The sequence below is a fragment of the Eimeria necatrix genome, genomic scaffold, assembly GCF_000499385.1.
Source record: "Eimeria necatrix Houghton genomic scaffold, Enh_scaff13, whole genome shotgun sequence".
In the NCBI taxonomy this organism is placed as follows: domain Eukaryota; phylum Apicomplexa; class Conoidasida; order Eucoccidiorida; family Eimeriidae; genus Eimeria; species Eimeria necatrix.
Window position 1 is genome coordinate 50,752 of NW_013652052.1, and position 22,879 is coordinate 73,630.

A 22,879-nucleotide genomic window follows, 5' to 3' on the forward strand; every position below is an offset into this window, starting at 1 on the left:
CTAAACCCTAAACCCCAGACAGGGATTCCAATCTCCAGACCCTCCGCTGCTGAAGGAGCTGCGAGAGATGAGCGAACACGGCTTTGCTGCTGCAGTGCACACAGCAAATGCAGACATGAGCGGGAACCTCCCGAGGGTTTAGGGTTTAGGGTTTAGGGTTTAGGGTGTAGGGTTTAGGGTTTCGGGCACAGATTTTGGATGCTTCTAAGTGGGATATTCGCACACACTAAACTGCAGCGTGGAGTGTACAGACAGAAGGAACTGAGAAGGCAACTCAGCAGCTCGCGACGCCAGTGGACCACTGGACAGGGTATGCTGCTGCTGCTGCTGCTGCTGTTCCTGCTGCTGCTGCTGCTGCTGCTGCTGCTGCTGCAGCTGCTGGCTGTGCGCAGTTTTGTGTGTTTGATTCCACTTGTCTTGAAGTTTAAAATTAAAAGAAATAAAAGATTTGTGAGACAGGAGAGGAAGAAGCCTGCAGCTCGTTGGGGCCCTGCTGCTGCCCGGGCGCTGCTGCCACTGCTGCTGCTGCAGCAGCTGCTGCTCCTGCTGCTGCTGCTGCTGCTGAAGCAGACGACCTTCAGCAACACAGCGACGAAACTACTCATATATGCTGGCACACAAGTGAAAAAGAAATGAAGTGCTTTTGATTTTGGATTAGGGTTTAGGATTAAGGGTTTCCACTGCACATCTGAGGTGTATGTACACCTCAACACCCACTACCGAGCTCAGCGTCTGCAGCTCCGCTCGAACGTTTGCGCGAACTCCAGACCTCACTTCTCTACTTCTTATCCTCAAACCCTAAACCCTAAACCCTAAACCCTAAACCCTAAACCCTAGAGGCTTGACTGGCTGCATCTCAAGCTGCCGTTTACTCGCGCGACGCGTGGGCGTCCTTCTCTGCATGTGTCTTCATCTTTTAAAGGCTAAACCCTTGACGCTAGGGCCTAAACCCCAAACCATAAACCCTAAACCCTAAACCCTAATCCGTAAACCCCAGACCCGAACTTCACAATGCTAAGCCTACTGGGGGGCCTCTTGAGAGGCCGGTCGCAGCAGCAGAAGAAAGACAAAAGCGCTAAGGGCTCAGACCCCTTCGCCGACTCCAAAGGTAAGAGCCTAAACCCTAAACCCTAAACCCTAAACGCTAGACCCTAAACCGTAAGCCCTAAACCCTAAACCCTAAACGCTAAACCCTAAACCCTAGGTCCTGAATGCGAAGGCGGCAGGCCGGAACTCCGAGGGAGCAAAGCGCAGGCCAGGAACTCTGTTGAAGCGCTCACTGGACCCTAAGCCCTAAGCCGTAACCCTAAACCCTAAACCCTAAACCCTAAACCCTAGGGCTGCTGCGAGTTGCTGCAGTTGACGTGTATCTGGTGCGGGGGGAAAAGAGCAGCGAGCTGCTGCTGGATTGTTCTTTAATAATATCTTCGGAGACTTGTGTTTTTATTGGAGACCCTCCAGACGATGGTTTGGGAGCAGCAGCAGAACTCAGCTTCCTGAAGAAGTGCAGCAGCAGCAGCAGCAGCAGCAGCAGCAAAGCCAGCAGCAGCAGCAGCAGCAAATTCGCCCTCGAGCTGCCGCACTCCGCCGTCTCCAGCTTCAGGCAGCACAAGCCCGACATGGTGCAGTTTGCGGTGAAGACAGAGTCAGGTGATTAATAATATGAACATAAATAATAAATAAATAAATAAATAAATAAATAAATAAATAAAATAATAATAATTAATTAATAAATGCTAAATTGTGGCAATTTGGAAGTATAAGTGGCAGTTAAAGCTGCTGCTGCAGCAGCTTTAACTGCTGCTGCTGCTGCAGCAGCCGGCTAGTCCGGAAACTCGCGGGGTGTACATACACCTGACGCAGTTTGTGGCCGCTGAAGATGCCTCCATTAATGCAGCATAAATTCATTTCTGTTAATTTCATAAATCTGGATTTAATTGTCTTTAATGGTTTTATTTTGCTGCAATCTTTTGCCTTGCTGCAGCTGCTTTTTGTTGGGGTGTATGTACACCGCAGAACATTTTGGATTTTCCGGGTGTATGTACACCGCAGCGCACGCGGTGTCTGTACACCTCGCCGCATTAGCAGTGCAGATCTTTTTAATTCAAATTTCATTTTATTTATTTCTTTAATTTGTTTCTTTATTTGCGGCTCTGCCCTTGCATGCGTTCTGGGGTTGCAGTGTATGTACACCTGGATTTGAGGGCACAGGAAGAGCCACATGCATTTATTTTCATTTTTATTTTTGAATTTGATAAGACGCATTATATTTATTTTAAAAGTTTTGTAGAGTCTGAGGGAATGCTTATATTTCTTTATCATATATGTGTGCATGTATAGCTGCAGCCACTGCAGCAGCAGCAACAGCAGCAGCTGCTGCTTGGATGCTGCAGCAGCTGCAGCGTCTGCTGCAGCAGCAACAGCGGTTGCTAATTGTTTGCTGCAGCGCGTAAGAGGGTTTTTTTTGTGCTGCAGATGCAGCAGCAGAACTGGGCCTGGTGTTCGCGACGGAAGCTGCTGCTGCGCTCTTCAGCCAGCTAATGGTGTCTTCCATTTGCTGCTGCTTTGCTGCAGCAGCAGCAAGCCGCTGCTGCCTGCAGCAGTTCGACCGCCTCGCAAATGAGTGGCTTACGGTGGAGTCCGAGGCGGAGGCCTTCATTAAGGAAAAAGAGGATTGTTCAGAGGCCTACCTGCTGGTTTACAAGGCCAGCAGCAGCAGCAGCAGCAGCAGCAGCAGCAGCAGCAGCAGCAGCAGTGGCGGCAGCAGCAAGGAGGGAGCTGCGGGCAAAGAAGGCAGCAGCAGCGGCAAGGGGAAGGCAGCAGCAGCAGCGGCGAGCAGCAGCAGCACTTTGCCTGCTGCTGCAGCAGACCCGGTCGCCACAGCAGTTGCTGCTGCAGTCGACGCTGCAGAGAACGAAGACGCCGCTGCTGCCTCTGGCGAAGCAGCAGCAGCAGCAGCAGCAGCAGCAGCAGCAGCAGCAGCAGCAGACAGCATTCCTGTGCCCCTCTGCTATGTTGCCATTTCCTATGACGAATTTATTGTGCCGCTGCCGCAGCAGCAGGAGCTGCAGTGGTGGGGGCCTTCGCCTGAAGGGGATAAGCGGCTATACAAGATTAGTTTTGCTGCTAGTGCAGCAGCAGCAGCAGCAGCAGCAGCGCCAGCAGCAGCAGCAGCAGCGCCAGCAGCAGCAGCAGCAGCAGCAGCGAGCGAGTCCAGCGCCCCGCCGCCCACGGCCAAGCAGCGAAAGCAGCAGGAACAGCAGCAGAAGCAGCAGCAGCAGCAGCAGCAACAGCAGCAGCAGCAGCAGCAGCAGCAGCAGCAGGGCCGCAAGTTCCTTGACACTTATGCTCTAGTCCTTGCGGAGGTCAGCAGCAAATGCCGCTTCTCCCCAGAGGAAGATTTGGAGAAGCAAATTGGGTACTATGGGGAATTCAATACTGCTCCCAGTTGTAAACCTTAAACCCTAAACCCTAAACCCCAAACCCTAAACCCTAAACCCTAAACCCTAGGTCCCGAGGCAGAGGGGCGACCAGCTCAGGGCCCCGCAAAGGCCTTTAACGACCCACTTACTCTGCTGCGAAGCCTTTCTGACTGGAGCGTTTAGGGTTTAGGGTTTAGGGTTTAGGGTTTAGGGTTTAGGGTTTGCTGCGCAGACGGGGAGGTAGAAGGCATGCAAATTGAAGACGCAGAAAGCGACCCGTCAGATGATGAGGAACAATTCCCCATTGTTGCGAGAGACCCAACAAGGTAAACCCTAAACCCTAAACCCTAAACCCTAAACCCTAAACCCTAAACCCTAAGCCCTAAGGGGGCCTGCAGTGTTGAACCTATACCGTAAGCCCTAAACAGTAGCGCAGCTGCTGGCTTCACAGGCAGTGCAGCGGGCTTCCGATGAGAGGGTTTAGGGTTTAGGGTTTAGGGTTTAGGGTTTAGGGAACGTTGCTTGAATGACAGCTCCGGGACGCGTGGTTCAGCGCTCTGAGGGTTCAGGGTCTAACCGAGGGTTTAGGGTTTGAGCCAGAGCCTTGGGTTTAGGGTTTAGGGATTAGGGTTTAGGGTTTAGGGTTTAGGGATTAGGGTTTAGGGTTTAGGGTTTAGGGTTTAGGGTTTGGCGCAGGGACTTGCTGAAAACGGCCCCCGACTTCATGGCCAACGAAATGCTGGAAGCTGGGCAGCAGCGGGCGGTGGTTTTTAGGGTTGGGGCGGAGGGCCAAACCCTCAAGACAAAAAGGGACATGCAAGTCCTCAGGTTCGCAAACCCTAAACCCTAAACCCTAAACCCTAAACCCTAAACCCTGGGGCCAGCAGCGCGAGGCGCGGCGGGAGCTGTAGGCTCCTGGCGCAAGCCTCCAGTTTGGAGTTGCTGTTCGCCACGCCCCAGGTCATTAGAGTCCTAAACCCTAAACCCTAAACCCTAAACCCTAGACCCCAAACCCTAAACCCTAGCAGTAAGGTGTGCGCGGGATGATGCACAGGTTCGACGAGTATGGCAAGCCATCTGTCGTGGCGACAATCGACGGATCCAAAGTATGTTGCTGCTGCTGCTGCTGTTGCTTCTGCTGCTGTTGCTGCTGCTGCACGTGCTGCTGCTGCTGCTGCAGCAGCTGCAGGATGTGGTGCTGCTGCTGCACTCGCTGCCAGCATCATCGTTCCCTGCTGCCTTGCAGCAGCAGCAGCAGCAGCAGAGAGAGCGGCAGCAGCATCACCAAGAGAAGCAGCAGCAGCAGCAGCAGCAGCAGCAGCAGCAGCAGCACCAAGAGCACAGAAAGAGCAGCAGCAGCAGGGACAGCAGCAGCAACTGCATCAGCAGCTGCAGCAGCAGCAGAACCAGCAGCAGCAACAGCACATTTGCTGCTGCAGTTTGTTTTGCTGCTGCTGCTCTCAGCTAAACTTGCAGGGCCAAGATCAGGGGCTGTCTTCGGCGCTGCTGCAGGACTGCGTAAGCTGCTGCTCAAAGCATTTGATTAATTTTTATTCATTTATTTTTAATTATTTATTATTATTTAATTATTTATTTTTATTTATTTATTTTTTATTTATTTATTATTTATTTTGTTTATTTGCTGCTGTTTGCCTTTACTTGCTGCGCACTTGGGCTCGCCGCCGGCTCTCCCGGGCCGCCCCTGACTGTCTGCTAGCTGGCTAGCTAGCTGGCTAGCCAGCTGGCTAGCTGGCTAGCTAGCTAGCTGGCTAGCTAGCTAGCTGGCTAGCTAGCTAGCTGGCTAGCTAGATGGCTAGCTAGCTGGCTAGCTAGCTAGCTGGCTAGCTACCTAGCTGGCTAGCGAGCTGGCTAGCAAGTTAACTGGATAGTCAGCCGGCTGGGTAGCTAGCTGGCTAGTTGGCTTGCAAGCTATCTGGCTAGCAGGCTGGCTGGCTGGCTAGCTGGCTGGCCAGCTGGATAGCTAGCTGGCTAGCTGGCATGATGCACAGCTAGCTGGCTGGCTAGCAAGCTGGCTAGCTAGCTAGCTAGCTGATTGGCTAGCTGGCGAATTAACGAGCTGTTTGGTTGGTTAGATAGCCAGCTAGTGGCTAGCTGCCAGCTAGGTAGCTGGTTAGCTGCGCAACTCGCTGGCTAGCTAGCTGTAGAGGTGGCTGCTGCTGTTGCTGCTGCTGCTGCTGCTGCTGCTGCCTCTGCTGCTGCATCAAGCCTTCGGATAGTTAATTGAACAGTTACTTGAATTATTTCGATTAATTAAATTAATTAAATTAGTTAGATTGGTTAATTAATTAAATTAGTTAAATTAAGTAATTTAATTAATTAAATGGATTAAATTAATTAATTAAATTAATTAAATTAATTAAATTGATTTATTGTTTTTGGTTTTGCTGCTGCAGGAAAGGAGGCTCGTGCTGCTGCCCGCTGAGGACTCCAAAGCTCCTCCGTTTCTTTTTAATTTGGAAACAGAACAAGTTTTGCAAACCCTCAACGTAGACATGAAGGTCAAACCCTAAACCCTAAACCCTAAACCCTAAACCCTAAACCCTAAAGGCTAAAGGCTAAACCCTGGAGAGCCCTGGGCGCGCACAGGAAGTCTGAGCACCGGCGACTTTAGAACAGCAGTGCACTCTCTAGGGCTAGGGTTTAGGGTTTAGGGTTTAGGGTTTAGGGTTTAGAGTTTAGGGTTTGGGGTGTTCACTTGGGGGTCTTAGCAGACGCTGGTTTTGGGGCTGCGCCACTGCAGCTCGGCGCAGACAGCGGCGAGGGCGTAGGGCCTAGGGTTTAGGGTTTAGGGTTTAGGGTTTAGGGTTTAGGGTTTAGGGTTTAGGGTTTGGGGCGCAGGTGAAGGGGATTTTGCCGCTAAAGGCGGACTCGAGACAAACCCTAGAGCCGAGGGTTTTGGCATTTAATGACAAGAGGTTCTGCTGTATAGACACCAGAACCAAAGAAGCTGAAATTCGCCACAACTACACCTACTCCCAGAACCAGGGCTTTTCCTGCGGCGGTAAACCCTAAACCCTAAACCCTAAACCCTAAACCCTAAGCCCTGAGTTTTGGCAAACCCTAGCGAGCCCGAGCAAGCCCTAGCAAGCCCGAGCGGACTCTGGGGACTTGTGTGTTGCACTGAACTCTCGTAAACCCTAGCGGTCTGCAAACCCTCCTAAACCCTAGCGAGCCCGCGCAAACCCTAGCAAACCCTCCTAAACCCTAGGAGCCCGCGCACGGGATCGCGGAGCCTAGGGTTTAGGGTTTAGGGTTTAGGGTTTTTGCCGAAGCCAGAGGGCGCGCGGGGAGCAGCAGCGCGCGTTGGGAGCGCCCAGCGCAGGGCCTAGGGTTTAGGGTTTAGGGTTTAGGGTTTAGGGTTTAGGGTTTGCTGCAGCGACGGACGAGGAGGGCCACTTGCTGCTGGGGAGCAGCAAAGGGGTTTTGAGACTTTATGATGGAAAGACAGATAATGAGGGGGTTTACAAAAGAGCTAAAACACAAATCAGTGGTTTAGGAGACCCCATACTCCACGTGGCAGTCACCCGCGACGGCAGCTGGATTCTCGGTAAACCCTAAACCCTAAACCCTAAACCCTAAACCCTAAGGGGTGGGCTGGGGGTCGGGGGTGGGGAGAGGCAGTGGGTGCTGCTTGCGAACTGGCGAGGTCCAGCGGGTGCATCGACTTGGCCAACCCAAATCCCAAACCCCAAACCCCAAACCCTAAACCCTAAACCCTAAACCGCAAACCCTAAACCCTGGAAATGAGAGAGGGATTCTCGGGCGGGAGGAACTGCAGTTCCCTAGCAGCAAAAGTTCACTGGCTGCTGCTGCGGTGCACGCCCGCAAACCCTAAACCCCAAACCCTAAACCCCAAACCCTAAACCCCAAACCCTAAACCCCAAACCCTAAACCCTAAACCCTAGACCCTGCGGTGTGCTGCAGCGACCTGCGCGCGGTACCTGCTGCTGTACCCCGTGCGTCCGGAGGGCCGCAGCAAAACGGGGTTTACTTTTCCGCTGGGAGAGTTAAAACCTAAACCCTTGCTGCTGCAGCTGCTGCTGCAGGACGTCAGCAAGTTTAACCTGCAGTGCTGCTGCTTCCGAGCAGCAGCTTTTGATGCAGCGGAGCAGCACATCGTCACCAGCACCAACAACCTCGTCATCATCTGGGACTTCGTGTCCGCAAACCCTAAACCCTAAACCCTAAACCCTAAACCCTAAACTCTAAACCCTAGGCCGTGGGCCCTTGTTGTGTAGGATTTCGAGCGGTGGCCGTGTCGGCAAAGCCCCAAACCCCGATTTAGGGTTTGGGGGCAGCGAAGCCGAACTCGGGGGCTCCGGGCCCCGTGAGGCAACTCGCGGCAGGGTTTAGGGTTTAGGGTTTAGGGTTTAGGGTTTAGGGTTTAGGGTTTAGGGTTTGGGTTGCAGGGCCGTGAAAAACGGCAAAACTGATGCCTATCAAATCCGGCGCATTAGCGACTACATAAAGGACTTGGCGTTCTTGAAGGCCGGGGAGAGGGAGGCGGTCCTCATGGTCAGCGAGGGTTTAGGGTTTAGGGTTTAGGGTTTAGGGTTTAGGGTTTCGAGGGTTTAGGGTTTAGGGCTTGGGGTTGGGGTGGAAGACACCCCTAGGGTTTGGGAGCGGCGGCTCGGCGCCGCTTCGCGCTTTGGGGCAGAGCAAAGGGTAAGTTGGCCGTCGAGGGTTTAGGGTTTAGGGTTTAGGGTTTAGGGTTTGGGGTGTTTGCATAGGTAACACCGTCGTCGATTACAACTCGCGGAGTGCGCAGGACATACCAAGACTGCAAGAGTGAGTCGGAGCCATAACTGGCAGCAGCAGCAGCAGCAGCAGCAGCTGATGCTGTTGCAGCAGCAGCAGCTGCTGCTGCTGCTGCTGCAGCTGCAGCACGAGCCAATACAGCAACGCTTGCTGCTGCAGCAGCAAGAGCTGCTGCGGCGGCAGGAACGGATGCTCCATTTTTTTGCTGCTTATCGGTTGGCTTTTGCTGTATGTAACAGCTGCAGCAGCAACTGCAGCAGCAGCAGCAGCAACTGCAGCAGCAGCAGCAACTGCAGCAGCTGCAGCAGCAGCTGCTGCTGCTAGCTTGTTGAGTTTCTGTTGGGGCACATGCGGTGTACGTACACCCCAGCACGCGCAGCACAGCGCTGCAGGTCTTGTCTTGCGGGGCAACAGTTCCTGAACTCTAAACCCTAAACCCTAAACCCTAAACCCTAGTCCAAAACCCTAGTTGATAAACCCTAGACTCTGCAAGCCTTCTAGCGGCCGGGTGCCATCTCAGGTGTACGTACACTTCAGCAGACGCAAGCTAGGGTTTAGGGTTTGGAGAGTATGAGGAGGGTTTAGGGTTTGGAGAGTATGAGGAGGGTTTAGGGTTTGGAGAAGATGAGGAGGGTTTAGGGTTTGGAGAGTATGAGGAGGGTTTAGGGTTTGGAGAATATGAGGAGGGTTTAGGGTTTGGAGAATGTGAGGAGGGTTTAGGGTTTGGAGAGTAGGGGGAGGGTTTGGAGAACAGGGAGAGGGTTTTAGGGTTTAGTTGGTGGCTAGGGTTTAGGGTTTGCGAAGGACGCTGGGGCTTCGGAGTAAAGAAAGTGACAAAGCGTTTGGGGTTTAGGGTTTAGGGTTTAGGGTTTCAAAGAGAGGCTGCAGTTGCCACACAAGCAACCCCCGCAAGAACAGCAGCAAGAGGAGCGGCCACCGCTGGGTCTACCCATTCAAAGTGCTGCTGCTGCAGCAGCTGCTGCTGCTGCTGCTGGTGTTGCTGGTGCAGCTGCTGCTGCTGCTGCTGCTGCTGCTGCTGCTGCTGCTGCATGGGCGCATTGAGCGCAGGAAAGAATCTAAGGGCCTCGGAGTGCCACAGGTGCAGCGGTTCAGCAGCAGCAGCAGCAGCAGCAGCAGCAGCAGCAGCTGCTGCTGCTGCTGCTGCTGCAGTGGTGTCCCCCGCTGCAGCAGCAGCAGCAGCAGCAGCAGCAGCAGGATAGGCGAAGTTGTAGGCGACGGGTTTGCGTCTGTCGGAGAAGAAGACCTCGAGGGGCAGCTGCGTGAGGGGAGTGGCCGATCCCGGGATCGATCCCGGGATCGATCCGGGGATCGACCCCGGGATCGATCCCGGGATCGGTTCCTCCTCGACCCCACACCTGGACATGAGGAAGTTGGGGTCCAAGCTGTCCAGCAGCAGCAGCAGCAGCGTGGCGGTTGGCGTGGAGGTTGAGGAAGTTGACCACTGAGTGGGTCCAGCGGTCCACCAAAGAAGTGCCCATTGCAGAATCTGAAAAGTAAGAATAACTACTTTCAGTTTTTAGGGAAGAAGAGAGTCTGAGGACTTGGGGTGTACGTACACCCGAGAGCAGCGTGGCGGCCTGGCAGGTCTCGGCGATCAGCAGCAGCCGGCGGAAGCGCTGCTGCTGCTGCATGCGCTGCACTGCAGCAGCAAGCTGCTGCTGCTGCAGCGTCTGCCAGTCGCTGAACTTGAGGAACTCGTTGCCGCCGTGGCCCGTCAGAAAGACCACCAAGTTGCTGCTGCTGCTGCTGCGCAGCCGCTGCTGCTGCTGCGTCTCGGGTGTATGTACACCCAGCAGCACCCGCAGCAGCGCCTCCACGCTTGCTGCTTCTCCGCTGTAGTCCACTTCCGCGCCTTCCCACCCCTCCCCAAACAGCGCGCACTCCCCCCCCTCCTGCTGCTGCTGCTGCTGCTGCTGCTGCTGCTGCTGCTGCTGCTGCTGCTGCTGCTGCTGCTGCTGCTGCTTCTGCTGCTGCTGCTGCTGCTGCTGCTGCTGCTGCTGCTGCTGCTGCTGCTGCTGCTGCTGCTGCTGCAGCTGCTGCTGCAGCGCCGCGGCGCAGGCGTCGTGGCCGCCGAAGAGGTTCTGCGCGCGGCTGCGGTGTCTGTACACCCCGGCGGGGAAGGCGCTGCGGGGCGAACAGGGCCCGTCTTCTCCGGAGATCATCAGAATTATATTTTTGTCTTTTATTCCTTGTTGTTTCAGACTTTTGTAGAAAGCCAGAGCGTTGGCCATATGCCGGAAGTTCAGCCACTGCCGAGAGCTCGAGACCACCACTGCATGCGTGTCCGCGGGGTCCCCCAGCGCCACGAACTCCCGCAGCAGCAGCTGCTGCTGCTGCTGCTGCTGCTGCTGCTGCTGCTGCTGCTGCTGGGAGTGCTGCGCAGCAGCGGCGGCGGCCGAGGCTGCGCCTTCCGGCAACCCCGATGGGCTGCGCGCCTCAGCCAAGTCCAAGTGCTGCTCCTGCTGGGGGGGAGGCTGCTGCTGCTGCTGCTGCTGCTGGGGGGGAGGCTGCTGCTGCTGCTGCTGCTGCTGCTGCTGCTGCTGCTGCTGCTGCTGGTCTTCGGGGCGCCCGCCCGCGGAAGTGGAGACGGAGGCAGGGCAGGGGAGGGCCAGCAGAGACAGCAGGAAGGGCAGCAGCAGCAGCAGCAGCAGCAACAGTTGCTGTTGCTGCTGCGGCATTGCTGCAGCTCAACGCCGAAACACAGACCCTACGCGAGGTGTACGTACACCCGAAAAAAACCCAGCACTTAATGACAACAGTAAAAAACAAAAAGACAAAACCAAAAAGAAGTCAAAAATCTTGTTCTGAACCCGCAGCAGCAGCAGCAGCAGCAGCAGCAGCTCGCAGCAGTCAGGGGGGCCCCCCAGCACTGCTGCCGACTCTCTGCTGCTGCTGCTGCTGCTGCTGCTGCTGCTTGCGGAAGCAAATGATATTATTGTAAAAATAATATAAATGGCTTTTATTAATCAAATTAAAAGGACAAAAAGCAGGTGTGGGGCCCCCAGCGGTTCCTTTCTTGTCTTCCGGCGCTGCTGCCGTGTGTGTACAGCGAGTGGTCAGTTTGGTGTGTTCTCGCCAATTAATTTCGGCATTTAATCCTTTATTAAATTAAATTTATCATTTAATTCGAATTTAAATTTATTTATTTCCAAATTGTGGACACAAATGGGCCAAAACGACCCGAGGGCGCAGCAGCAACAGCTGCGCGTACACCCCAAGGTCACAGCTGGCGCCACCCGCGCTGCTGCTCTTTTCTCTCTTCTTCATTTTATTTTATCTTTTTATTTTAATTATTTCCTTTTATTCATTTCTTTTATTTTTTTGCCATCTGAGGCTTCGCCAACAGCCCCGAGAGGCCCCCTACCTCGCGCCCTGGGCTGCTAGGGTTTAGGGTTTAGGGTTTAGGGTTTAGGCCTAGCACGCCAAGTCAGGGGGGGCTGCGCTTGGAGAGCCAAAGGCCTTTGGAATCTGCTGCTGCTGCTGGCCAGGCAGCCCCTCTAGCAGCTAGCTAGCAGCAGCTAGCTAGCAGCAGCTAGCTAGCAGCAGCTAGCTAGCAGCAGCTAGCTAGCAGCAGCTAGCTAGCCTAGCTAGCCAATTTCGACTAGCCAGCAGCAGCTAACCAGCTGCAGTTAGCTAGCAGCCAGCAGCAGCTAGCTAGCAGCCAGCAGCAGCTAGCTAGCAGCCAGCAGCAGCTAGCTAGCAGCCAGCAGCAGCTAGCTAACTGCGAACAATCCAGGCACTTCTCCATTGCAGCGCTTTTCATGCTGCTGCTGCTGCTGCTGCCGTTGCTGTTACTGCTGCTGCTGTTCCTGATACTGCCGCTGCTGTTGCTGCTGCTGCTTCTACCGATAGTCCTGCTGCTGCTATCACTGATACGGCCACTGCTGTTGCTGACACTGCTGCTGCTGTTGCTAACACTGCTGCTGCTACTGCTGCTGCTGCTACTGCTGCTACTGCTGCCGCTGCTGCAGCACAAACATTGAAGAGAAGTGAGTTAGTGAGTTAGGGCGAGCGAGCTGGGGTGTACGTACACCCCAAGCAGCCGAAGCATATAGACTAACAAAGGCCTGCCTTGCCCGCGCCAAATAATCTAATTGACATTATTAAATTAAATTAAATTAAATTTAATTTAATTTAATTAAATTTAAATTAATTAAATTTAATTTAATTAAATTTAATTATCTATTTAAGTGTTACAAACGCCAGGCAGGCACGCGACTGCTGAGGTGTACAGACAGCGCAGCCGCGTAAGGATCCAACGAGCTCCCTCGGGCACACCTGCTGCTGCTGCTGCTGCTGCTGCTGCTGCTGCTGCTGCTGCCGCTTCTGTTGCTGCTGCTGCTCAAGCAGCCACCCCATTAGCGAGACAGCCTCGCTGCTGTTTCTGCTGTTGCTGCTACTGCAGCTGCAGCAGCAGCTGCTGCGGGGCCCCACAGCTGCAGCAGCAGCCGCTGAAGCAGCAGCACACAGCTGCAGCAGCAGCCGCAGCAGCAGCTGCTGCTGCTGTGGGGCCCCGCTGCCCCACAAGAGCAACAGGAAATAACAAAAGAGAAAACTGAATTCGACGGAAGCAGCAGCAGCAGCAGGGCGCAGCCAGCTGTACGTACAGCTCAACACACAGCCAGCCAGGCCAAACCCATTTCTTTCTTTTCACTTTTATTTTTCTTTTCTTCTTTTCTTTCTTCAGGCCCTCCACTCCACCTCTTTGGGGCCCCCGGGGTCCCCCCTGTTCCCCTAGGGGGCCCCCAGTCCTCGGACCCACACTATACCCCGCCTTGGGGGCCCCCCCAGGGGCCCCCCTCTAGGGGCCCCCCTGGGGGCCCCCTAGGGGGCCCCCCAGGGGCCCCTCTGGACCCTTTTAGGGGGCCTCTGAGGGTCCTTCTAGGGCATATAAAGGCCCCTGGGCCTCCCCAGGGGCCCCTGGTCCCTGATGGGGGCCCCCTGGGCCCTCCAAGGGGCCTTTGGGGCCCCTTTGGGGCCCCTTTGGGGCCCTTTTGGGGCCCCTTTGGGGTCCTTTTGGGGCCCCTGTTGGGCCCTTTTGGGGCCCCTTTGGGGCCCTTTTGGGGCCCCTTTGGGGCCCTTTTGGGGCCCCTTTGGGGTCGTTTTGGGTCCTTTTTTGGGGCCCAAAGAAGCCCTTCTGGCCTGTGTGGGGGCCCCCCGGGGTTTCCCTGGGGGCCCCCATTTGCACTTGGGGGCCCCTTTTGGGTATAATTCTGGGACTTTTTTGTCTCCCCCAGCAGCTTTTTTCTCTTGAGGGGCCCCCCGGGATTTAATAAATGGAATGTCTTCTGGGGGGCCCCATTTTCGAAGCCTTTTGACCAGCCCGGGGGCCCCTCCGCGACCCCGAAACGGACCCTTTCCCTGGGGCCCACAAGGGGGCCCCCATTCTGGGGCCCCTAAAAGAGAGAACAAGCGCGGGCTTCTAGGGGGCCCCGTGGGGGCCCCCTTCCGAGCCCTGTGGGGCCCCCTTTTCACTGCTGCGCGGCTGCTGCTGCTTGGCACATTGCGGGGGCCCCCCTGCATCCGCCGGGGGGCCCCCAGCCCGGCGGCGCCCCTGGGGGCCCCACAGCAGCGTGTGGGGTGTTTGGCTTGTGGGGCCCCACAAGCCAAACACCCCACACTGTGGGGCCCCACCGGCTAGTTTCTGCGCAGCTCGCTGAGCAAGTCGAACTTGCAAATCGGGCAGAAGGAGCTGCGCTGCAGCCAACAGTCTATACAGCTCTGGTGGAAACTGTGAGTGCAGGGCAGTCTCTTTTGCTGCTCCCCTTCTTTGTAGTCTTCGCAGCAAATGCTGCACTGCTGCTGGTCCCTGTCGAGCAGTCTGCCGCGGCCTTCTTCGTAGCTGCTGACGGGGAGGAACGCAGCAAAGGCCTCCACCAGCCGCCGCTCCTCCTCCTCTTCCTGCTGCTCCTGCTGCTGCTGCTGCTGCTGCTGCTGCTGCTGCTGCTGCTGCTGCTGCGGGGGCGCAGACACCCCCCGCCCCTCGGGGGCCCCCGCCCCCAGCTCCTGCAAGGAACGCCCGCGAGGCAGGGGCGTCCAGGGGGGCCCCTCCACGTGGGGCCTCAGGGGGGCCCCCAGGGGGGCCCCCAGGGGGGGCCCCAGGGGGGCCCCCAGCGGGGGGGGCCCCCGGGGGGGCCCCCGGGGCTCGTAGGCAGGCACTAGGCCTTCTGCTATTAAAGTTTCGCCCCAGGTGGGGGCCACAGTGCCCACGCCGATCACCGTGCTGCTGCTGCTGCGGGAGTAGATCCAGCCCCTGCTGCTGCTGCTGCTGCTGCTGTCCCCCGCTGCTGCTGCTGCTGCTGCTGCTGCTCTGCTGGCAGCAAACGGGGAGGCGGCGCGGGAGCGAGCGTACTCGCTGTAGAGCTGCTCGCTGTGCGCCCGCTGCAGGGGCGGCCTTGCTGCTGCTGCTGCTGCTGCTCCTGCTGCTGCTGCTGCTGCTGCTGCTCCTGCATGCAAGCTGCACACGTGGCGGTACGCGTAGCCCGCCCCGTACACTGGGGTGTACGTACAGCTGCAGCGGGGGGCCCCCCACTCGCTGTAACGGGGGCCCCCCAGACACTCCCGAACTTGGTGGCTGTCTTGGCGTCTGTCAATGTACCGCTGCTGCTGCTGCTGCTGCTGCTGCTGCTGCTGCTGCTGCAGGTAGTGGTAGTGCTGCAGCCGCTCGCGGGCGGAAGGGCTGCTGTCTCGAGCCAGAGCCACGCGAGTCATGAAGCTGCTGCTGCTGCTGCTGCTGCTGCTGCTGCTGGGGGAGCGCGCGGCGCCTCTGTGCGCTGCTGCTGTTATGTACGGCACCTGCTGGTACTGCTGCTGCTGGTACTGCTGCTGCTGCAGCTGCTGCTGCTGCAGCTGCTGCTGCAGCAGCAGCTGCTGCTGCAGCTCCGAGCGGCCCGCCCGCTCGTACACTCTTGGCAGCTGCTGCTGCGACGAGGGCGCGCTGTGGGCCTCGCGGCGGTGCCCCGGGTAGCGGCCTGCTGCTGCTGCTGCTGCAGCAGCAGCAGCAGCAGCAGCAGCAAACGAGGAGGCGATGGGGCTGGGGGAGCTCGAAGCCACCCCCCCAAACTCGCCGAAGGTGCGGCGCTCAGGTGTACGTCCACTTGCTGCTGCTGCTGCTGCTGCTGCTGCTGCTGCTGTGGGGCGCAGCGGCGCGCATATGGGCATGGGGGCGCCGCTGCTGGGCCCCGCCGAGCGCGTCCGCTGCAGCTGCGCCTGCCTCCTCCTGCTGCTGCTGCTGCTGCTGCTGCTGCTGCTGCTGCTGCTGGCGTAGGCCCGCTGCTGCACTGCTTGCTGCTGCAGCGCGTCTATGGCGTGGGAAAAAAGATGGTCATTGAGTTCGTGGGCAGCAAAGGCAATGTGGCACTCGGGGCACCTGACCTGCTGCTGCTGCCGCTGCTGCTGCTGCTCCTCCTGCTGCTGCTGCTCCTGCTGCTGCTGCTGCTGCTGCTGCTGCTGCGAGGGCCCGCTGCTGCTCCTCGAATTCGCTCGAGACAGCGCAGGAACTGCCTGCGGCGGCACAGCGCTGACAGCTCCCTCTTGAGGCATTTCTTCGAGTTCGGAGTCCCCACTGTCTGCTGCTGCTGCTGCTGCTGCTGCTGCTGCTGCTGCTGGTGTTCCTGCTGCTGCTGCTGCTGGCTCCGACTGCGAGCCCGCTGCTGCTGCTGCTGCTGCTGCTGCTGCTGCTGCTCGAGCTGCAGCAGCTTCGCCCGCCTTGCGGCGAGGCGAAGAGCTGCGGCGACGCGCAGGCGCGCAGGGGGACATCGGCGGGCTGCTGCTGCTGCTGCTGCTGCTGCTGCGGCTGCTGCTGCTGTTGCGGTTGCCGCTGCTGTTGCTGATGCTGCTGCGGTTGCTGCTGGCGTTGCTGGTGCTGCTGCTCGTGCTGACAGTAGAGCAGGCCCGCGCCTCGCCCTGCCTTTCGTCTTTTGCTGCTGCTGCTGCTGCTGCTGCTGTAGGGCTGCTGCTGCTGCTGCTGCTGCTGCTGCTCCGACTGGGAGACGCCCCGCGGCCTTCTCTCTCATTCGCATTGTCAGCAGCAGCAGCAGCAGCACCTGCTGCTGCTGCTGCAGCAGAGGCTGCCCCGCGGGGGCCCCCCGAAGGGGCATCGAGAGATTCGGGCATCGGGATTGCTGGAGCTGGGGGAGGAGGGTTCAGGGTTTAGGGTTTAGGGTTTAGGGTTTAGGGTTTAGGGTTTGAAACAAAAAGAACTCGAACCATTTGAAGCAGCAAACATCTTACCGAGCAGCAGCAGCAGCAGACGGAGACACACAGGGGGTAGCAGCTCTGCTGCTGCAGTCCGCGGGGCCTTAGGAGACAAACGCTAAACCCTAAACCCTAAACCCTAAACCCTAATTTCACAAAAACAGGCTTACCTCGGTGTTTTCACTCAATATAAATAATCAAACAGCCCGCTAAACCCCAAACCCTAAACCCTAAACCCCCGCGGGGACTATCTCCTTTATGTGGGCTGGCTCGCAGCGAGCCTGTATAGCCGCAAACCCTAAACCCTAAACCCTAAACCCTAAACCCTAAACCCTAAACCCTAAACCCTAATACTCCGTTTTCACTCTTTTCCGCCTAAATATCCCTTTTAAAATCCCAAATAATTCATTTCTGCTGCCCCGCCGGGGGGGCCCCCACAGGGGCAGAGGGGCGGCTTCGATTGGGTCCTGTGGGGGCCCCCAAATATGCCCCTGGGGGCCCCCGGGGGCCCCTGGGGGGCCCCCAGGGCCCCTTTGGGGCCCCTGGGAGGCCCCGGGGGCCCCATGGAGGCCCCCCGGGGGCCCCTGGGGGGCCCCTAGGGGCCCCTAGGGGGCCAGACGAAGGCCTGGGGCCCCCACAGGGTCTCGGGGACGCCTGGGGGCCCCCAGGCACCCCAAAGGCCTTTTCAAAGGCTCCCAGGTACCCCGGGGGGCCCCCAAGGGCCCCCTGGGGAGCCCCAGGGGGCCCCCAGGGGCCCCAGGAGGGCCCCTGGGGGCCCCCTGAGGCCCCTTAGGGTGGGCCTGGGGGCCCCCCAGGGTACAGGGGGGCCCCCAGATGGCTCTCGGGTGAGCTGCGGTAAAGAGGTGGCCGATGGGGCAGCAGAGGGGCTGAAAACCCTAAACCCTAAACCCTAAACCCTAAACCCTAGGTCCGGCTTCGGGAGCTACGGAGAAAGAGGGAAATAAACAAATTAATTCAAATTAAATTAGTTTATAGTTGCAGTTAATTAATTTAAATTAATTTTTAGTAGAAGCTGCTATTCTATTAGAGCAAAAAGATGCAAAAAGGCGGAAAAGATTCCCGCAGCGAAGTGATTAAATCAAAATAAATACATAAATAAATAAATAAATAAATAAATAAATAAATGAATAAATAAATAAATAAATAAAAATAATAAAATTGATAAAATATATCATGAAAGCGACAAGTCGAAAGCAATGGCTGTCTACGACAGCTGAGGTGTACGTACACCTCAGCAGTTGGGGTGTACGTACACCCCAGCAGATAAATAAAATTCAAGAATCTGAAGTCCTGATTTTGGCAGCTACTAGCTGCTGCAGCTGCTGCTGCTCTCATCCCTGCTGCTGCTGCGGTTTCATCTATTCCTGCTGCTGCTCCTGCTACTGTTGCTGCTGCTGCAGCAGCAGCAGCTGCTGCTGCTGCGCCTGCAGCTTTCCTAGCCTTTGGGTTAGCGCCGCGTAGCATTCTTTATTTAGGCGCGTTTCTCCCCCAAAGGGCAGCCTGCAGCAGCAGCAGCAGCAGCAGCAGCAACAGCAGCAGCAGGACTTTGCACGCTGCACCAGCTGCAGCAGCAGCAACTCGCGCTGAAGAATGCCGCCGGCGCAGCAGCATGCGCAGCGCAGCCGCAGGCAGCAGCAACAGAACTACAGCTAGCAGCAGCAGCAGCAGAACTGAAGCTAGCAGCAGCAGCAGCAAGAGCCCACACGCTGCGGGCAGCAGCAGCAGCAGCAGCAGCACAAGAAGAGTTGGTGGAAACTGCAGAGCAGAGTCAGCAGCAGCAGCAGCTGCGCCACTGTCAGCAACAGAAGCAGCCGCAGCACCTGCAGCACCCGAGTCGCTAGCAGCAGCAGCAGCAGCAGCAGCAGCAGCAGCAGCAGCAGCAAGAACAGTCTAACTCTGAGCAGTCGTAGCAGCACCCGCATCACTAACAGCAGCAAAAGCAGCAGCACCGACACTGCAGTTCTGGGCAGCAGCCGCAGCAGCAACGCAACAACTGCAAGCAGCGGCAACAGCAGCAGCAGCAACAGCAGCAGCAGCAGCAGCAGCAGCAGCAGCAGCAGACTGGAATCCAAGTTCTTGACAAATGCTTTCCGTCTGTCCCATGCTGAAGCCGAATTGCGTCGCGATATCCTGCACTGTCTCGTCAGGGTACCTGCCACAAACCACAATTTAGGGTTTAGGGTTTAGGGTTTAGGGTTTGGGGGGCTGCAGCTGGCAGGCTGCCCGCGGGGCTAGTTCCTGCTGCTGCTGCTCGCGCGCTCGGGCTGCAGGCCTCAAACCCTTGGCGTCTAGGGTTTAGGGCTTAGGGTTTAGGGTTTAGGGTTTAGGGTTTACAGGAAGCTGGCGCTGTTTGGGTCCACGACGTGCAGCAGCTCCAGCAAACCCCAAACCCCCTCGGGAGCCACAAACTCCCCAAGCCCTAAATTAGGGTTTAGCGGAGCAGCGCAGCCAAACCTGCAGAGGGCGTCTCCAATGAAGTCCCTGGGGACTTCAAACCGCGCCGCCAAGGACTGCGAAAACCCGCAAACCCTTTTTTAGGGTTTAGGGTTTGGCGGCGCCGCAGTGCGCCGAAGCAAGGCGGGCAGCAGCAGCAGCAGCCCCACGCACCCAAAATCACAAGCGGCAAATGCAGCAGCAGCAGCAGCAGCAGCAGATCTTCCAGCAGAACTAGAATGAAGCGCAGCAACAGCAGCAGCAGCAGCAGCAGCAGCAGCAGCAGCAACAGCAGCAGACCTCGATCGTCTCCGTCAGCACGCCATTTTGCTGCGCATTCAGAAACTTCGCCTTTTTCTCTTCATCGGACAAACCCTGCAGCAGCAGCAACAGCAGCAGCAGCAGCACAGCCACAGCAGCAGCAGCAGCACAGTCACAGCTGCAGCAGCAACAGCAGAACCCTACTAAGCCGCAGCAATCACAGCAGCAGCAGCGGATTACGCAGCTGACTCCCAAAGCCTTTTTGGGGACGCAAAACCCCAAACCCTAAACCCTAAACCCTAAACCCTAAACCCTAAACCCTTGCCTCGAAAAAGTCTGTTCTAACGACGGGCTCTTCTAGAGGAACTTCACCATCAACTCTTATGTCCAAAACCTTGGGAATCGACTCCCCCAAAAGGTCCTCTGCAGCAGCAGCAGCAGCAGCAGCAGCAAAAGCAGCAGCAGCAGCAGCAGCGCTCTCAGAGCCGACGACAGACCCACAGGCAGCAGCACCGGGAGCAGCAGCAGCAGCACAGCCGGTGCATTTTCTCCTCAGCAACAGCAGCAGCAACAAGAAGAGCAGTAGCAGCAGCAAGAACAGCAGCAGCAGCAGCAGCAGCAGCAGCAGCAGCAGCAGACCTTTGCTAGAGAACAGCAGCTCAAGCTCCTTCTGATCCCTCTGCTGCAGCATATCCTGCTGCCTCCCCTCTGCATGCATTTGCTGCAGCTGCTGCAGCTCATCAGCAGTCCAAAAGACTCCCCCCAACTTGTCTCTTAAAAAGGCATTGAAATCGTCGTTTGCTGCTGCTGCTGCTGCTGCGTCTGCTGCTGTGTCTTCTGCTGCTGCTGCAGTGTCTTCTGCTGCTGCTGCTGCTGCTGAGTCTACTGCTGCTGCTGCTGCTGGTGCACTTGCTGCAGCGCCTGCTGCCGTCCCTGTTGCTGCTGCTGCTGCTCCGGTGAGAACTTGCTTCTGGCTAGCTGCCGCTGCAGCTTCTTCACCAGCAGCAGCAGCAGCAGCAGCAGCAGCAGCAGCAGCAGGAGGGCGATGAGTTATTCGTTCTTCATTTTTTTCTCTTTCTATTTCTGCCAATTCCTCTGGAGACAAATCATGAGTGGGAGACTGCTGGTCAAACTTGAAGGTCCCGCCCTGCACTCAAACCCTAAACCCTAAACCCTAAACCCTAAACCCTAAACCCTAAACCCTTAATTGTTGTCTCAAGTCGCTTGAACGTCGAGCCCTAATCCCTCAAGCCCTTTTGCGCTTCACAAACGAGCGAGCTGCGCGTGCTCCCGAAACCGCGTTTTAGGGTTTAGGGTTTAGGGTTTAGGGTTTACGGGGTCAGCAACAGCAGCAGCAACTTCAGCCCTCGCCAGCCACCTGCGGAAAACTGCTGCTGCATCTCCTGCATGCTCCAGGGGCTTCTCAATCTCATTTACCTGCATGCAAACCCTAAACCCTAAACCCTAAACCCTAAACCCTAAACCCTAAACCCTAAACTCTAAACACTTGAAGAGTTCTAAGGGGTGAGGCGGCAACCCGACGCTCTGCGCCACGCGTGAGGGTTTAGGGTTTAGGGTTTAGGGTTTAGGGTTTACAGCAGCAGCAAAGCGCTGGGCTGCTTCTGGCTCTGGCTCTTGGGGCCCCAAACCATTCTTTAAAGCGTCCTTCAGCCTGCCCCACAAACCCTAAACCCTAAACCCTAAACCCTAAACCCTAAACCCTAGCCTGCGAACGCGCAGCGTGGGCTCACTGTCCGCGAGTGCTAACACCGTACGGTTTAGGGTTTAGGGTGTAGGGTTTAGGGTTTAGGGTTTAGGGTTTACCGGTTCCGCTGCACTTCTAGGCTGCCCTCGCAGCGGAGGCCCCTGTAGACCAAACACTCGTTTAGGTCTTCAGGCGACAAGCTGCAGCAGCAGCAGCAGCAGCAACAGCAGCAGCAGCAGCAACAGCAGCAGCAGCAGCAAGCACAAACGTGCTACCTTCTCTGCTTCAGCGGCCTGTGGGCTAGGACCAGCAGCAGCAGCGGAAGCAGCAGCAGCAAGAGCAACTAGCAGCAGGAACAGGCAAGAGCAGCAGCAAAAGTAAGCAGCAGCAGCAGCAGCAGCAGCAGCAGCAGCAGCAGCAGCAGCAGACCTGTCGACGTCCTCGATTTTCACGTGCGCTGCCTTTTCCATTTGTTGCTTGGCGTTCTGGAGCAGCAGCTGCAGCAACTGCTGCTGCTGCTGCTGCTGCTGCTGCTGCTCTTTGGCCTTTTGCTGCAGCGCGAGGTCGAGCTGCTGCTCCGTCATGTACACCCCGTTGATATATCCCTCAGTAGGCACTGTGCTCTCCTCTTCTGCTGCTGCTGCTGCTGCTGCTGCTGCTGCGGGGGCTGCAGCAGGACCCTGCTGCAGCTGCTGCAGCAGCTGCTGCTGCTGCTGCGGCAGCAGCGGCGGCTCCCGCGGCATCTGCAGCACACTGGCGCTGAGGGAATCCAAAAGAACAGCTCTTGTGCCTTGCGGGGGTCCTTTCTTTGCATCAAAATTCCTTAAATCAAACAGAGCTCTGCTGCTGCTGCTGCTGCTGCTGCTGCTGCTGCTGCTGCTGCTGCTGCTGCTGCTGCTGCTGCTGCTGGTGGGGGAGCTGGTGGGGCTGCGGCCCCGCGGGCTGCGCAGGGGCTAGGTGCTGCTGCAGAAATGCGTGCTGCTGCTGCTGCTGCTGCTGCTGCTGCTGTCGCCGCTGCAGCTGCTGCCGCAGCTCTTCGTGCAGCAGGCGCTGCTGCGCAAGCTGCTGCTGCAGCAGCTCCTGCTGCTCCGGGGGCAGCACCTGCTGCTGCTGCTGCTGCTGGTTGCTGCCAGTGATTATAGCTCCCAAGCTGTCGAGTGTGGGGTTTTCGCTGCTGAGCCATTCCTCTAGCTGCTGCTGCGCTAGTTGCTGCTGCTGCTGCTGCAGCTCCTCTTGCCGTTGCTGCTGGCGCTGCTGCTGCTGCCGCAGCTCCAGCGCAATCCACCCCTCCTCGTCATCTCCCGCTGCAGCTAACTTGCTGCTGCTGCTGCTGCTGCTGCTGCTGCTGCTGGGACCTGGGCCGGCAGCGACAGCCTCACGAGGCGTGTATGCAGCAGCAGCAGCAGCAGCAGCTGCTGCTGCTGCTGCTCGGCTAGAGCCAAAATGCTGCGGTGTTGCTGCCCTGTTGATACAGCCACTGATGAAGGCGCAGCTGCCCCGTTGCTTGCTGCTGCTGCTGCTGCTGCTGCTGCTGCTGCTGCTGCTGCTGAGGCTGCGGCTGCTGCAGAAGGTACTGCTGCTGCTGCCGAGAATGTTCCTGCTGCTGCCGCAGCAGCTCCTCAATGTGCAGCGCTGGGGGGCTCGAAGCCCGTCAGCGAGCAGCAGCATCGGCAGCAGCAGCAGCAGCAGCAGCAGCAGCCGCTGCTGCCGCAGCAGCAGAAGCAGCTGCTGCTGCATCTGTTTTATCACTCAGCTGATAACGCCGCTGCAGCTGCATAGAAGCAGCAGACACGTCTACTAAAGCTTTGAGCCCACAAGCCAACTTTGCTGCTGCTGCTGCTGCTGCTGCTGCCGCTGCTGCTGCTGCTGCTGCTGTTGTCTAAGGAATAGTAGCAGAAAAGCGCGCCTAAATATGCAAAAATTGAGTTAAACCTGAAACCCTAAACCCTAAACCCTAAACCCTAAACCCTAGGGCCCCCGCAGCAGCCATCGGGGCCAACGTCTCGCTGTCTCCCTTGTCTTGCCTGCGGGAGCCCTAAAC

The 22,879-nt window shown here is 57.2% G+C and overlaps 5 protein-coding genes across 5 annotated transcripts; 1 reads left to right on the plus strand and 4 right to left on the minus strand.

Moving 5' to 3' along the window:
• Window positions 1-1,011: 1,011 nt before the first annotated feature.
• ENH_00012790 (VID27-domain-containing protein, related) lies at window positions 1,012-8,248 on the plus strand (the record flags this gene model as incomplete). Its single annotated transcript, XM_013578764.1, has 12 exons — window positions 1,012-1,108; window positions 1,360-1,650; window positions 2,476-3,450; window positions 3,655-3,748; window positions 4,119-4,250; window positions 4,477-4,528; window positions 4,887-4,940; window positions 6,282-6,444; window positions 6,820-6,990; window positions 7,368-7,602; window positions 7,853-7,958; window positions 8,174-8,248. The coding sequence occupies 12 exons, from the start codon at window positions 1,012-1,014 to the stop codon at window positions 8,246-8,248; spliced, it is 2,445 nt and encodes an 814-aa protein (XP_013434218.1).
• An 824-nt stretch (window positions 8,249-9,072) lies between these two features.
• ENH_00012800 (GPI-anchor transamidase, putative) lies at window positions 9,073-10,900 on the minus strand (the record flags this gene model as incomplete). Its single annotated transcript, XM_013578765.1, is given in 2 exon segments — window positions 9,073-9,309; window positions 9,314-10,900. Coding segments are annotated over 2 exon segments (1,824 nt in total).
• A 1,081-nt stretch (window positions 10,901-11,981) lies between these two features.
• ENH_00012810 (hypothetical protein) lies at window positions 11,982-12,581 on the minus strand (the record flags this gene model as incomplete). Its single annotated transcript, XM_013578766.1, has 2 exons — window positions 11,982-12,187; window positions 12,455-12,581. 2 exons carry the CDS (start codon window positions 12,579-12,581, stop codon window positions 11,982-11,984), a joined length of 333 nt encoding a protein of 110 aa, XP_013434220.1.
• A 1,278-nt stretch (window positions 12,582-13,859) lies between these two features.
• On the minus strand, window positions 13,860-16,337 carry ENH_00012820 (zinc finger (C3HC4 RING finger) protein, putative; the record flags this gene model as incomplete). The annotated part of the gene is made up of 1 exon (XM_013578767.1): window positions 13,860-16,337. The coding sequence occupies one exon, from the start codon at window positions 16,335-16,337 to the stop codon at window positions 13,860-13,862; it is 2,478 nt and encodes an 825-aa protein (XP_013434221.1).
• Window positions 16,338-17,818: 1,481 nt separating this feature from the next.
• On the minus strand, window positions 17,819-22,575 carry ENH_00012830 (hypothetical protein, conserved; the record flags this gene model as incomplete). The annotated part of the gene is given in 11 exon segments (XM_013578768.1): window positions 17,819-17,939; window positions 18,502-18,591; window positions 18,894-18,949; window positions 19,173-19,247; window positions 19,480-19,556; window positions 19,773-20,280; window positions 20,469-20,570; window positions 20,730-20,805; window positions 20,958-21,038; window positions 21,268-21,665; window positions 21,670-22,575. Coding segments are annotated over 11 exon segments (2,490 nt in total).
• Window positions 22,576-22,879: the final 304 nt, after the last annotated feature.